At 43.8% G+C, this 14,052-nt stretch overlaps 1 protein-coding gene across 1 annotated transcript in view; it reads left to right on the forward strand.

The window, feature by feature from the left end:
- LOC131129439 (cadherin-24-like) overlaps nt 1-14,052 on the forward strand; it is an 86,883-nt gene that overhangs the window by 39,909 nt on the left and 32,922 nt on the right. Inside the window, exons 4-6 of the mRNA XM_058073010.1 lie at nt 4,554-4,848; nt 4,974-5,093; nt 5,246-5,413. Coding sequence (XP_057928993.1) covers nt 4,554-4,848; nt 4,974-5,093; nt 5,246-5,413 — 583 coding nt within the window. The remainder of the gene's footprint in view (nt 1-4,553; nt 4,849-4,973; nt 5,094-5,245; nt 5,414-14,052) is intronic.

Raw genomic sequence — 14,052 nt, forward strand, 5'->3', positions numbered from 1 at the left:
GGGGAGGCGAAAAGATAACTTTTTTGTTTTGCAAACAACTCCTCTTCCTGGCCACACCGTTTTAGCTAGCTTGATTTAATTTGGTGAAAACATAGGAATTCTTGTCCCCTTTCCAAAAATGTCACTCTTAGTATGTCTGAGAGATGTACGGATTGCCCTCTGGGCCCTCAGAAGCGAGAAGAGCGCAAACATTTCTCCCATTCACTCCCATGTTTAAGATGCCGTCTTTTTTTTTTCCAAATCTTTAATTTTCTATGTTTTCGACTCGTCCTCTTGCGGTCGTTTCTCAACGGATATGCAAAACGAGCAGATCTATGCGAAGCCCCGACCCTCAGGCCGCTCACGGTCGTCTCGTGGTGTCGATATCTCGAATCGTTTGGCCGTAAGAAGCTTCTGTTCGACATGAGCGATTCAGCCTTATCAGTCCTGTGCGCTGATTCTCTGTCATGGCCACCATCTCCTCCTCCTCATCACAGCCCCTCCCTTCAAAAACCACCGTGTGTCGACATGTGCGATTACAATGATTCCCTTCCCAGCTGATACCATACAGCTCATTTATTGTGTGGATTTTAAAAGTTAGATTTTTCTAATTAAGCACAGTGACTCCAGGCACCTCAAAGGCCAGAGTATCAAAATATCAACATTTTTATAGAATCCATGATACAGCAATAAGCTGTGTTATCATCATGTCAGGAATCGATAGTTCAGTATCGACCCGCATGTCACACACTCTCTGCTCTTTAGTGCTCCATGACAAGGCAAGTGCTGCTTTCAATTGGAAAACAACACATGACATGTACACCACAGCAGTACCTGGCAACTTTCATGACTTGATGCTATGTTGCTAGGTGCTAGTATGATGACTGTTAGCATGTTAGCATTTATGCTAATTTACTCATGTCTAAAGGCAAATACACACATGGCATGATGCAGGGAGGTTATAGGACAACCTTGGCAGTTTCTAAACTTAAGGCCCTCTTGCTAGGTGCTAGCATGGTAGCCGTTAGAATTTAAGCTAATTTAGTCATGTGTAAAGGCAAATACACACATGGCATGATGCAGGGATGTTATAGGACAACCCTGGCACTTTCTAAACTTGAGGTTCTCTTGCGAGGTACTAGCATGATGACTGTTGGCATGTCAGCATTTAAGCTAATTTCCTCATATCTAAAGGCAACTACACACATGGCATGATGTGGATACACTGTGGGACTGCTTTAATACTTTTGGGACTTGAAGCTATCTTGCTAGGTGCTATCATGGTAGCCGTTAGCATTCAAGCTAATTTACTCATGTCTAAAGGCATATACACACATGGCATGATGCAGGGAGGTTATCCGCCAACCTTGGCAGTTTCTAAACTTAAGGCCCTCTTGTTAGGTGCTAGCATGGTAGCCGTTAGCATGTTAGCATTTAAGCTAATTCACTCATTGTGTAAAGGCAAAATACACATGGCATGATGTAGGAAGTTATAGGACAACCTTGGCACTTTTTAAACTTGAGGCTGTCTTGCTAAGTGCTAGCATGGTAGGTGTTAGCATGTTAGCATTTAAGCTAATTTACTCATGTCTCAAGGCAAATACCTAGATGGCATTATGTAGGGAAGTTATAGGACAACTTTGGCACTTTCTAAACTTGAGGCTCTCTTCTAGGTGCTAGTATGATGACTGCTAGCATGTTAGCATTTAAGCTAATTTACTCATGTTTAAAGGCAACTACACACATGTCGTGATGTGGGGACACTGTGTGACTGCTTTAACACTTTTGGGATTTGAAGCTATCTTGCTAGGTGCTATCATGGCAGCTGTTAGCATGTTAGCATTTAAGCTAATTTACTCATGTCTAAAGGCAAATACACACATGGCATGATGCAGGGAGGTTATAGGACAACCTTGGCACTTTCTAACCTTGAGGCTCTCTTGTTAGGTGCTAGTATGTTAACATTTTAGCTAATTTACTCATGTCCAAAGGAAAATACACACATTGTATGATGTGGGACACTATGGGACTGCTGCAAACTTTTGGGACCTGAGGCTGTCTTGCTAGATGCTACCATACAAACTCTTGTGTTTTGTCTTGTAGCATGTTAGCATTGTGGCTAATTTACTCATTTATAAAGCCAAATACACGCATGGCATGTCGGGACACTATGGGACCGCCTGAACACTTTTGGGACATGGTACCTACTTGCTAGATGCTACCAAGCTTGCTCTCAGCATGTTAGCATTTTAGCTAATTTGCCGCTCTCTAAAGGCAAATACACACATGGCATGATGTGGGGACGCTATGGGACTGACTCTTCACTTTTGAGACTCTGTGCTTTCTTTTTAGCCGCTACAATGCTAACTGTTAGCATGTTGGCATTTCAGCATGTCAGCTTTGTTGCTCAATTCCTCGTCTAATGCATTGCTCGGCGGCGCGGCATGGCAGACACCGGCCCGAGGTTCACAGCACAGGTGGCAAGCCTCAAAATTTCCGCGGGAATTTTCTAGTTTTACCTTTTAAAATTGTAGCTGCACCTACCCTGTAAAAATGAGATACCCATAATCATATAGACGTTAATGTAACCAAAAATAAGTCAGCTTCTACCTTAGTAAATATGTTAAAACAACCTATACAAATTAAGTTGGATTTAAACATTGTAATGGTAACACCAATATTTAATACAGACATGTTCACTCAACATATTTGAAATTAGTCAGTTCAACAAAATTGTGTCCCATTAAATGACAGCATTTTAATTAGGTGGAAATTCTTTCCATAATTTTATTACGTTCACCCCACAAATAATTTCTTTAAGTGTACCTTCTTAATGGCCTTCAGGAGATTTGTCTCACGCAAAGGCAAACCATTTGAACTTCTGATTGTGGTACGAATTTCAAAGTTGGTGAGGCAGAGCTGCAAGGTGCATTCCAGGCCATGGCACCAGACTTAAAACTGAAACTGGCTCACACACAAGTCCATTTTCAGTTCAATCCTCCATCTGCCCCACATTTCGGTGGAACATGGGATAGAGGGCTTTGTGGCTCCAGTTAGAACCTACACATTCCCAATTGTATAATTTAAAAAAGTAATATTTGTATATATGAAAGAAAGACGGGCAAAATATGTTTAGAAAAATGTTTGGTGTTTCCAATTTTGAAAAATAGACTTTTGAATACTATTACTACAGACACTTAGATATTTTTCATTGTTTAGACATTATTTTTACTATTTTTTTAAATATATATATTTTTTTGTTTACAATATAATACAATATATTTGATGATACAATAAGATATATATATATATATATATATATATATATATATATATATATATATATATATATATATATATATATATATATATATATATATATATATATATATATATATATATATATATATATACACAACAATAACATATATACAATATAATACAACAAAATTCTTGAAATGGTTTGTATCCGACTAGTTGTAGACCCGGGTGGTTATAAGTTTTTGTAGACAGTGAAATGAATTGGAGCATTAATCATTACCGCCACCTACGGGGGCAGGAGTGCAACATCCTGAGCAGGCAGAAATGTCCATGAAAATCTTGTAGACATTGCGGCCGCTTTATCAGGTAAAAGTTGCCAGGCTGGCACGTTTCTGTGCACATTTTTACCTAGCAACAGCCTCCCTGCCGTTAAATATGCAACAGAAAGTTGAAGATGGACGAAGAGACGGAAAGACAGGAAAACATCTCCCAGTCTTTCTGGGATGGATCCATGAGTCACATGCAGGACATTGCACATCGACATTGACAACAAAAACCCTGTGACACGTCAGTATCAGTATTTGACACTAGTGTATCTTATGAGATCATGACGTTATACATTTCAGTATCCATCTTCAACGCTAGTGCATTGGTACTATAATACTTCATTACGTTATGTGTCACAGTATATTTATTCCACACTAGTACAGTATATCAATACTGTATCACAGACATGAGGTTAAGCATAAATGTATTAATATTTGATGCCGGTGTATTAGTCATGGAGGCATCGTCGACACTTGGAGCAGGTGTATCGATACTGTATCTGAACAGATGGTAACGTTACGCATGTGAATCGATACTGTACCATAAGACATGATGTAGGCATCACAGTTGTCATCACAGTATCGATAATTTTGACTGGTCTATCGATCCCATATCATAATGGATTGTGGCATTATGTATCACTATCAACATGTGATGCAGGTGTAATGATACTGCCCATATTTAACACTGGTTGATCAGTCATGACATTATGCATCACAGTATTGACAGCGTTGATACTGACATTGTGATGTTATGCCTCTTATTGATACAGCACAGTATCAATATGTGTTTATATTTTTATATAGCTTATATATAAATGGAACATATACATATCCGTATAATCTATAATATAGATTATAGTATGTGACGTATCATAATTCAGATGAATGCACAATTTCAATATTGTGTATGCCCACTCACGAGTGGCTGCTTATTTGCCGTAAGATTGTATAATGAGGTCAGAAGATGTCTTTTTTGTCCCCCAGCTGCACACGGACATGGACAGAGGGGATGGACACACCAAGTACACGCTGGAGGGTGAGGGGGTGGGCTCTGTGTTTGTCATTGACAGCAACACGGGCAACATCCACGTAACCAAATCTCTGGACCGCGAGGAGAAGGACCAGTACCGTCTCATCGCCACGGCCACAGATCGCCTGACGGGCCGGGCACTGGAGCCGTCCTCTGAATTCATCATCAGAGTGCAGGACATCAATGACAACCCTCCCATTTTCCCCAGCGAGCCCTACATCGCCACCGTGCCCGAGATGGCTCATATCGGTAAGCCCACAAACATATGGATGGAGCGAGATGATCCTCTTAATCCTCTCCATCCATTTCATAGTGCAAGGGTGCCACTGTGTCACTCGAACCTGACCCCTGACCCCGTCTTCATGCATGCACAGGCACGTCCATCATCCAAGTGACAGCCAGAGATGCCGATGATCCCGCATATGGAAACAGCGCCGAGCTGGTCTACACCATCATTGAAGGACACAACTATTTCTCCGTGGACCCTCAGACAGGTCTGCTGTGTTACACGTCACTCACATAACTGAAGTGCCCCTCCCCACCTCAGATGATATCCCTCTGTGTCATGCTCATTGTCCCAATTTGCATCCTTCCTGACGTTCTTCTTGAGAGACGCGGTGTCACTTTCTGCCTGCTCTTCCGCCAGGCATCCTGAGGACCGCCATGCCCAACATGGACCGTGAGGCTCAGGAGGAATACTTGGTGGTGCTCCAGGCCAAAGACATGGGTGGACACCTGGGTGGCTTGTCTGGGACCACCACCGTGACTGTGAGACTGAGCGATGTCAATGACAACCCGCCTCACTTCAGACGCAGTAAGGCCCCACCCCCCTTTTTATGAACTTGATAGAGACTTTATTCTTGTTTTTCAAAAAAACAAAAATTAAAAAGTAATCTATACTTCAATCTGAAATATACTTCTCCAAATAAGCACACAAATCTCCCAGCACAACAACAAAACCACTATACCTGATTAGCAACTCTGATGATACATCACCATATACCAATATTTGATACAGGTCTTTTGATACTGTGTATTAGTAGTATCTCTACGTATATCTGACCAGACAACAATGTGATTCATCACAGTATTGATATTTGACGGTGTATCAATAGTTTATTGATACAGATATGATATTGATATTTGACGGAAGTCCTCCATCAGCCTGCACCTCGAGAACAGTATCGCCTTCCTCACATCACCATTGGCGAGACTGTGTGATTGTGAAGACCGTTCACCAGTTCACTTACCTGGGGTGTACAATCACATCAGACGCCAAGATCAACAGGGAAGTAGACAACAGACTGGCCAAGTCAAATAGCACTTTCGGCAGACTGTGCAACAGAGTCTGGAAAAACAAGCATCTGAAGAAGGGCACTAAGATCAGCGTGTACAGAGCCGTCGTACTCACCAACCCTACTGTACGGCTCTGAGTCGTGGGTAACGTACCGTCACCACCTGCGACTCCTGGAGCGTTTCCATCAGCGCTGTCTCCGCATTATCCTCAACATTCACTGGAGCGACTATGTCCCAAATGTTGAGGTTTTTGAACAGGCAGAGATCACCAGCTGCTGAAGTCACAGCGACGCTGGGCAGGACATGTCTCCAGAACGGACGATCATCACCTGCCCAAGATAGTCCTGTATGATGAGCGTTCTAGTGGCCATCGTGACAGAGGGGCTCCAAAGAAGCGTTACAAAGTCCCTTGGTACCTGCCACATTGACCATAGCCAGTGGTCTGCTCTGGCGCTGACCGCGACACCTGACGCCACATCATCCACCAGACTGCCTCCTCTTTCGAGGATTCCCGCAAAAACAACCTGAGAGATAAACGCTGCAGGAGGAAAACCCACAAAACCTCAGCAGTCGTACCTGACATGACCTTTGACTACAGCCGCTGCGGCCGCACCTGTCTATCTTGCATTGGCCTTGCCAGCCACCTGCGTGCCTGCAGTCGACGTGGGAAACCTCCTTCATGAAATCTTTGTTTGCAAAGCCAAGCCAAGAGAGACCAATACAGTATTGGTCTGACATTACATTGCAGTATGTCAATATTTGATGCAGATGTATTGGTACCATATATTAGGAGCATATATTTGATGAGATGGTGATGTGAGCGTATTGTATCACAGTTAGGCATGGGCTGACATGAGATTCTGACAGTGTGACAACCTTGTGCAAAAATATCACAAGGTAATGGTCATGGTTTTATTTCATTTGAACATGCATCAGATTACAATTGAGTGCATCACATAATCAATTCACAGTTCCACATGTCCAAAGAAAGTAGGAAGAAGCAAAGCTTATTAAATCCTACCCCTCCATCTGGTACTTTTACAATCAGTAACTTACATTTGTTCACTTCCTGCTTTCCTAATATAATTTAAGTTGTTTTTTTAACTTTATTTAATTTTTTTACATTTTAGTTTTAAATTTTTTTTTTTACATTTTATTTTTATTTTTTGCCACATACTGAAGTACAAGGTGATATGACCATACAATTACATAATGGGTACCATAGTATATATACTATACAGTGCACAATTATAAACACGGACAAAGTCTTCAAAGATCCGCCACCGATTCCCACTGAAAGCGATAGCTGCTAACGGAGAGTAGCATACTAGAGATGCTATCAAAGCTGCTAAATAAGGTGTATTACTTAACCCAGGGGACGGATCACATGGATAAGAAATTACGAAAAATGGCGATGAACTGCAAAAGGTGGCTCTCAAGTTGGAAAAAACAGAACAGAAGATGGACGAGCACGTTTAAACCCTGATGAAGGAGATTATAGATTTGAAAGACACATATGAAAAATTAGAAGAGAGTCATACCAACATCAAAAAAGAAAATGAGGAGAAAGACAAAGTAATTCAGGAACTGAAAAATTTAATCGACGACATGGATCAGAATACAAGAATGAACGACATAATAGTGACGGGGCTGAAAATCAAACCCAGGTCTTATGCCAGGGCAGTCAGGAACAGTGAGGAAGCAGAAGAAATGGATGTCGCCTCAACGGAGCAACAAGTAGTGGATTTCTTAACTTCTAAAGAGGTAGATGTTGACATCGAATCCATCGACACTTGCATCCCACTGTATGGCAGGAACAGAACCACACCCGTCGTCATCGTCAAGTTCACTAACAGGAAATCCAAGACCACTGTACTAAAACAAGGAAAGAAGCTGAAAGGTACAAATGTCTACATGAATGACCACCTGACCAAAACGTAATGCTGAAATCGCGAACAAAGCACGTGATCTTAGAAAGCAGGGAAAGGGTCGGTAGTGCGGGGTGGGCGTGTGTGGGGCCCCGGTCCTCCCTGCTGCACTGCACCACCTCACATACATGTAGGACTTTGGGGGGTGTCCTGCAACTGGTTATGCCGGGGGCGAGAGGTTTCCTTGCGGATGCCCTTTTGTCCTCGGCATTCGTCTGGCTTGGTCACCCTTCAATTTTAACCGCACCTTAGACACTCAGTTCTGGGGGGGATCTGGGCAGGCATGGGACCCACCATTGCTCAGCTTCCCTCCACACACACACATACACATACACCACACACATAGGTCAGCCCTATGGGGCAGGCCTATTTTTAATTGCACAATCTACACAATACCATCATCACACACACAGGTGTAGCGGGCTGGACCGGAGAGCCTTCTGCCTACCTCCGCAATTGGCCCGCTGGCTGCTGGGGCTTGGAGGCTCGCTCGGGGTGCCCTGGGCTGCAGGATATTTTGGTCTGGTCTGCCTGGCCTTCCTGGGGGTCTCGCTGGAACCAGCTGACGCCGAGGCTTGCCCTAGGGTCATGGTTGGTGCTACCTCCCTGGGTCTGTCCTGGGTCGCAGGCACCAACGTGCTCATGGGGACGGGGGCCTAAGTGGCGTGTGGGGATGGGGGGCATGCTCCTCGGAGTGGGGCCTGCTGGGGGGACGGTGCTCTTCCGGGCGTTTGGGTGTCTGCTGCCACTGGTCCTATGCTCTGCTGCATCGCTGTCCCTGTCTTTGCCCATCCCCAGTCTTGCCTTAGGGCTCGTCGGGGATGGTTCTCCGGTACGTGGGTGGAGCGCTGCTGGTTCTGGGGGCAGGGGGGAGGACGGCCCTCCCGGTGGATGGTGGGGTCCGTCGGTGGCCTTGCGCTGGTCTTAACTCCTCGGCTCTGGTGCTTGGCCTCCACATGACTTGGAGCTATGGCTCTCCTTCACGGGGGTGAGCTGCCCGGCGGGTGTCGGCCTTACCACTCGCCTGCTCGCCCCCTCCGCTTGCTCATGTGCGGGCCTCCTCCCCTCGCCCGCTCCGTTGTCTGTCACACTGCTAATAAGGATTAGTTTTATTATAATTATATATATATATATATATATATATATATATATCTAATTAATTATATATATATATACATATATATATATCTAATTAATTATATATATATATATATGGGTGTGCGTGTGTGTATATGGCTATATAGATATACGGGGGGGGGGGGGGGGGGGGGGGGCTCTGCGGGGGTCTGGCGCAGGGCGTTCCATCTCTACTGCCCGGCCCTCAATGGGGCAGTGTGCCCGGGCCTCTTCTGTCCTGGCCGGGGCGGTCCTATGTCGGTGGTCAGGCCTGGGGTTACCTGGGGCGGGCGGGGTGGCCTGCTGGCGCTCTGTTGCTGGTTGGGATTGCTCCTCCATGGCCTCTTGCTGGTCTCTTCGGGGAGTTGCTTCGGGGGCGGGTCTTGGGGAGTTGGCCCTGGTTTTGCCCACACCCACGGGGCCGGAGGATCTCTGGCGGTGGGGGCCTGGCCTGGCTGCGCGGGGCGGGGTTTGCTGGGTGGTAGAAGGCAGTCTCTCTCCTTTTGTCATTCTCAGTGACAATTACACATTCACACACTCGCACTCACATACACAAGCACACTTACGCACAAATATATGAATATATACACAGAAGTACACACCTCCATATGGACACTCACAGCACATGGGTGCTTCTCTACACAATCTACTATCTTATCCCTGATGTCTATATGCTATTGATATGCTATTATTACAGTAAAAATGATGTCAAGCAGTGAGATTTTAATTACTGTAACTGTATGGCTGTAATTGTGTTTACTATCATGGTTCATGTCTTCATTGTTACTATTGCCACTGGTAAGTTGGACTGTTTAATGTCACTGATATCATCTCCATTGTGACCCTTAGCCATCATTGACATTTAACTGTTCTGTTTGTCACTGTTGTTGTTATGGGAATTCTTGTTGCTGCTGTTTTTGTCTCTCTCTCTACTGCCCCCCCCACACCTTTCTCTTCTTCTTTTCTGTGTTTCTTCTTGCTCCGGTCCGGTCACAAATGCGCATAACAAAAACATCAAATAACGGCAAATAAAATTTAATGGTACAGGGAAGTTGTAGCCAACACCTTTCCTGACACAGAGCAAATCTGTTTAGCATGTAAGGGCATTTAGATCAACAATACTATCTGCCCCAATGGCTGGACGGGACAAAAATAAATAAATAAAAAAAAGAAAGCAGGGAAAGATTCAAGCTACTTGGAGTGCCAACTGCTAAATTTTCATTAAGTTAAATGGAGGACCGGAAGCCAGTGTGCTCGTTGTCAAAAATATTGCATTGAAAGGGTGAATGAAAATACATTTCTGGGGATCACAATAGATGAAAATATGAGCTAGAAGCCTCATATTACAAATATACAACATAAGGTGGCAAGATACATTTCAATATTGAACAAAGAGTGAATGCAGCGTCTCAGCACACCTGAAGATTCACAGGTGCATAGAAAGCAGGCGTAGCCAACAAAGTGTTCAAATTTCTGTCCGTTTGACCTTCATCAATCAATTTCAATTTCAGGCAGTTTTTTCTAACACCAGCTCTTTGTGATGTCACAGTGCACCGACAGTGAGAGCACAAGCTGCATGCCCCACCCCCAGGCACCACACTCAAGGAGCATTGCCTTCTTCCAACTCCTACGCCGACCAAATTAGAAAGTGGGGCTCGGCAGTAGTTCAGAAGTACTCCGGATTGCTTGGGAGTGTGATCAATCACAGAAATGTGCGCGCTTGGAGGCGGGCCGTGGGTGGAATAAATTAAAACAGACCGTTGTTGGAAATCCAAGGAAATATAGCTGGAATAGGTGCAGATTCCGGGAGCTCTACAAAGATTTCTTTACCGGTTATTGTGTGTAGCTGCTCTGTAGGAGTCCACATCTCAATACAAAGGGCCGAAATTGACCATAATAGGTCCCCTTTAAGAAACCAGGGCCTAATTTTGTAGACCAATCGCAGGCGTGGCGCACTTGCATTGCGACACAGCCACGCTGCAGAAACGGGTTGTGGTCAGCGCACTTTGCATATTTCGTGAGCAGCGCAGTATGGCACAATGCTACGCACCCACAAGAGGGTTTAACACAGCCTAGTGTAATCTTAACCAATCAAATGAACGACTCTCATTGCCTTTAAATCCACCGGACTGGCTTGCACATCAGAGACCACCATGTACATCATTCACCACATACGCCACACGTGTGACACATCATCTGTACCTGACAGTTACATTAAACACAACAGCAGGCTAATGCATTAAACACAGCAGCAGGCTAATGCAAGCATCTTACTTGTTTTCCACCAGCATTCCTGCTCTGCATGGCCAAATAGGAAAACCTTTGATGGTATATTCATGTTATGTCCTGCTCATCATCCTCAGGAAAAAATGAACAGTAAAAAAATATATACTAAAGCCAGATTGTTAACAACCAACTTAATAGTAGTCGTTGTTTTTAGTTGTTGTTAATTATTAGTCATCTAATGGGTCACTTTCTCCGTTTCCACAAAGTCCATGCTGAGGGAGGGGCAGGAGGGGTCATCTGGCGTGTTTCCAGCACAACCACGAAGATGTGAGTGGAGCAGTGTTGTGCTTTTTGTCTGGCGGAGTTTTCACTTCTAAAATGTTGTTTTCGGGGGACACCCCATTTATTTAGAGGGGGTTGTATACATGCTGGTTCAGACATTTACATTAAATAGTGGTTGCTGTCACTGTTTTTTTCCACTGAAATGTGCGTAACACTATGAAAAATTTGCCTGTGAAGTTTTGGTGTTGTGTCTGCACTGTGCGCCTGTCATCCAATTTACCATTACGCAGGCTGCGCTTCACCTGTGCCCCGAATAAACCAAGTCACAGCTGGCGAGCTTTCTCCGCATCTTTGGCAGGCTGTTTTGTCGCGAAATAGTCAGTGCCAAACTGAAAACGTGGACTCCGACGCTTGTACACCGCCACATCCATCTCTGAGCACTCCAATTTGCCAAATTACAGTCGTACACTGCACCAAATTAGCACTGTGTGGGCTGCGACACGCCCTGTCGCCTTGCTCCACAAAATTCAAGCCCATCAGCCCACAGTACTCCTGCGTCAATTATCACTTGCAATGTAGCGTATTGCAATGTAATGTCAATCTATTGCAATCATCATCACTGACAGTGGTTCCCAAACTTTTTACTTTTGTATAACCCTTCAGACATTTTGACCTGAAACCATTTTCTCCTACCTCTAAACACACCCAAACATATTTATCTTACTTACACAAAATAAACACTGTGCAAACACAGTGAAATCTTCCTCAAAAGACTGCAGCAGAGCGGGGAGGGGAGCAAGCATATGCCCATATAAGGAAGTCTGGCTCCTGTGACATTATAGGTGTTGAAGACCGAGCGTTCCGAGCCATCCCAAACTTCTTTCTGAGTTCACTTCCAAATGCGCAAACCTCATTATCTGAAACTTTGGCATTTTTTAAACCTTAGAATACAACATTCTAGCAACATTCATGGGTCAGAAAAGTAGAAAACAGTCCACTTTAAGAGATTATATGTTCTGGCACTGATGGAACTGATGTAATATATGTATCAGCTGATGAAAAGTTTAAGACCATCACTGAAAACAGTGACAAAAAATCTCTCCTAACCACAACAATAAAAAAAGTCTCAGTAGGACTCAGTAATGAGTAGCTCCAACGAGCTTGTTAATCGATTCAAAACTTGGTTTGGGCGTGCTTGATGTGAGTTTTTCCAGGAGGCTATTGGTAACATTGGTTAGTGGTGAAGATGGCTTCACCAAGGGCATCTCCCCTTTCTTGCTTTTGCAAATTGTAGCTCTACTTAAAACCTAATTAAGCAAATATGCATATTCTAGCAATTTTTCAACTGGTGGTAAGATTTTGATCAGGAATGTATTTGGGCATACAATAAGGGCTGGTTTGATGCTGATAATGATGTTTGGTGGCGTGGTTGTTCTCAGGTTCATAACTGTGTTGGTGTTTGCTCGGTGGGCCTGAAATGGACGGTGCTATGTCCCAGAGAGAAATATAATGTCCATTTTCCATCCCCCTTCTTTTGCACTATTAATATTTCATCTTAAAGTTCAGTGCTTTTCACTTGAATAGGCAGTGAAAATCAGTGCAAAAAGGACCCCGCAAGATGTATGCAGCATCCGTCTATTCATCAACCCCCTTGTGTACCCCCCCCCCCCCCCGCCCATCATCAGACGACCTGCCCACTGCTATTCGCTGCCATTTGCTGCCATTCATCATCATCATTCACCATTTAAAGCCGCCGCCTCACTTGTCCACCTGATGTACCGCTCCGCCATGGAGACACTCTCGCACGTTATTTATTCACTCGTAACTTCCCCCCAGGTCACGCTTAAAGCGTTCTCTTTGAGGTTGTTGTTTTTCCTCGCTTCCAATCATTAACCATCTGCATCATTCTCATTAAACAAGAGAGAGAGCAAGTTAGCAACCGAGTTAAAAGTTCATTAAAACACATGCTTCACCTGATGAACACTGACGGCTTTGCAAGCCATCGTCTCCACTGGAAAATGACTCACTGAAAGATACCTGACCCTGGTGTATTGATACTGAATCATAACTGTTCATGGGGATATCATCACACTCTGGTGTATCGATACTAAGTGGTCATGAGGATATGCATCACCCGTATTGATATTTGATCCTTCTGTATTAATACTGTATTATAGGTTATTGTGAGGATATGCATCACAGTATCAATATTTGACCCTGGTGTATCAGTACTGTATCACATCACAGATTCGGTGTTTGACACCCATGACACCATTAATGTTCTTTAAACTTCGTTAGTTTTTGATACTGGTGTATGGATACTGTATTAGAAAAGATAATGTTATGTTTTGTATCACATGTATCATTACTGTATCTTGAAAAAATATGTTCTGGGCCACAGTATCAACATTTGACACTGGTGTAGCATTACTACATCATAAAAAATTACAACGTTATGCATCACCTTATGGACATTTGACTGTGTGTATCGTTACTGTATCATAAGAAATGATGACTTTATGTATCACAGTATCGATTGAATGAACGCTGATATGAAGCACCTTTGCAGTGAGTCCAAAGCTTTCAAAATCTAGCAAGCATTTGT

This window comes from Doryrhamphus excisus, chromosome 5 (assembly GCF_030265055.1).
Source record: "Doryrhamphus excisus isolate RoL2022-K1 chromosome 5, RoL_Dexc_1.0, whole genome shotgun sequence".
NCBI classification, from domain to species: Eukaryota; Metazoa; Chordata; class Actinopteri; order Syngnathiformes; family Syngnathidae; genus Doryrhamphus; species Doryrhamphus excisus.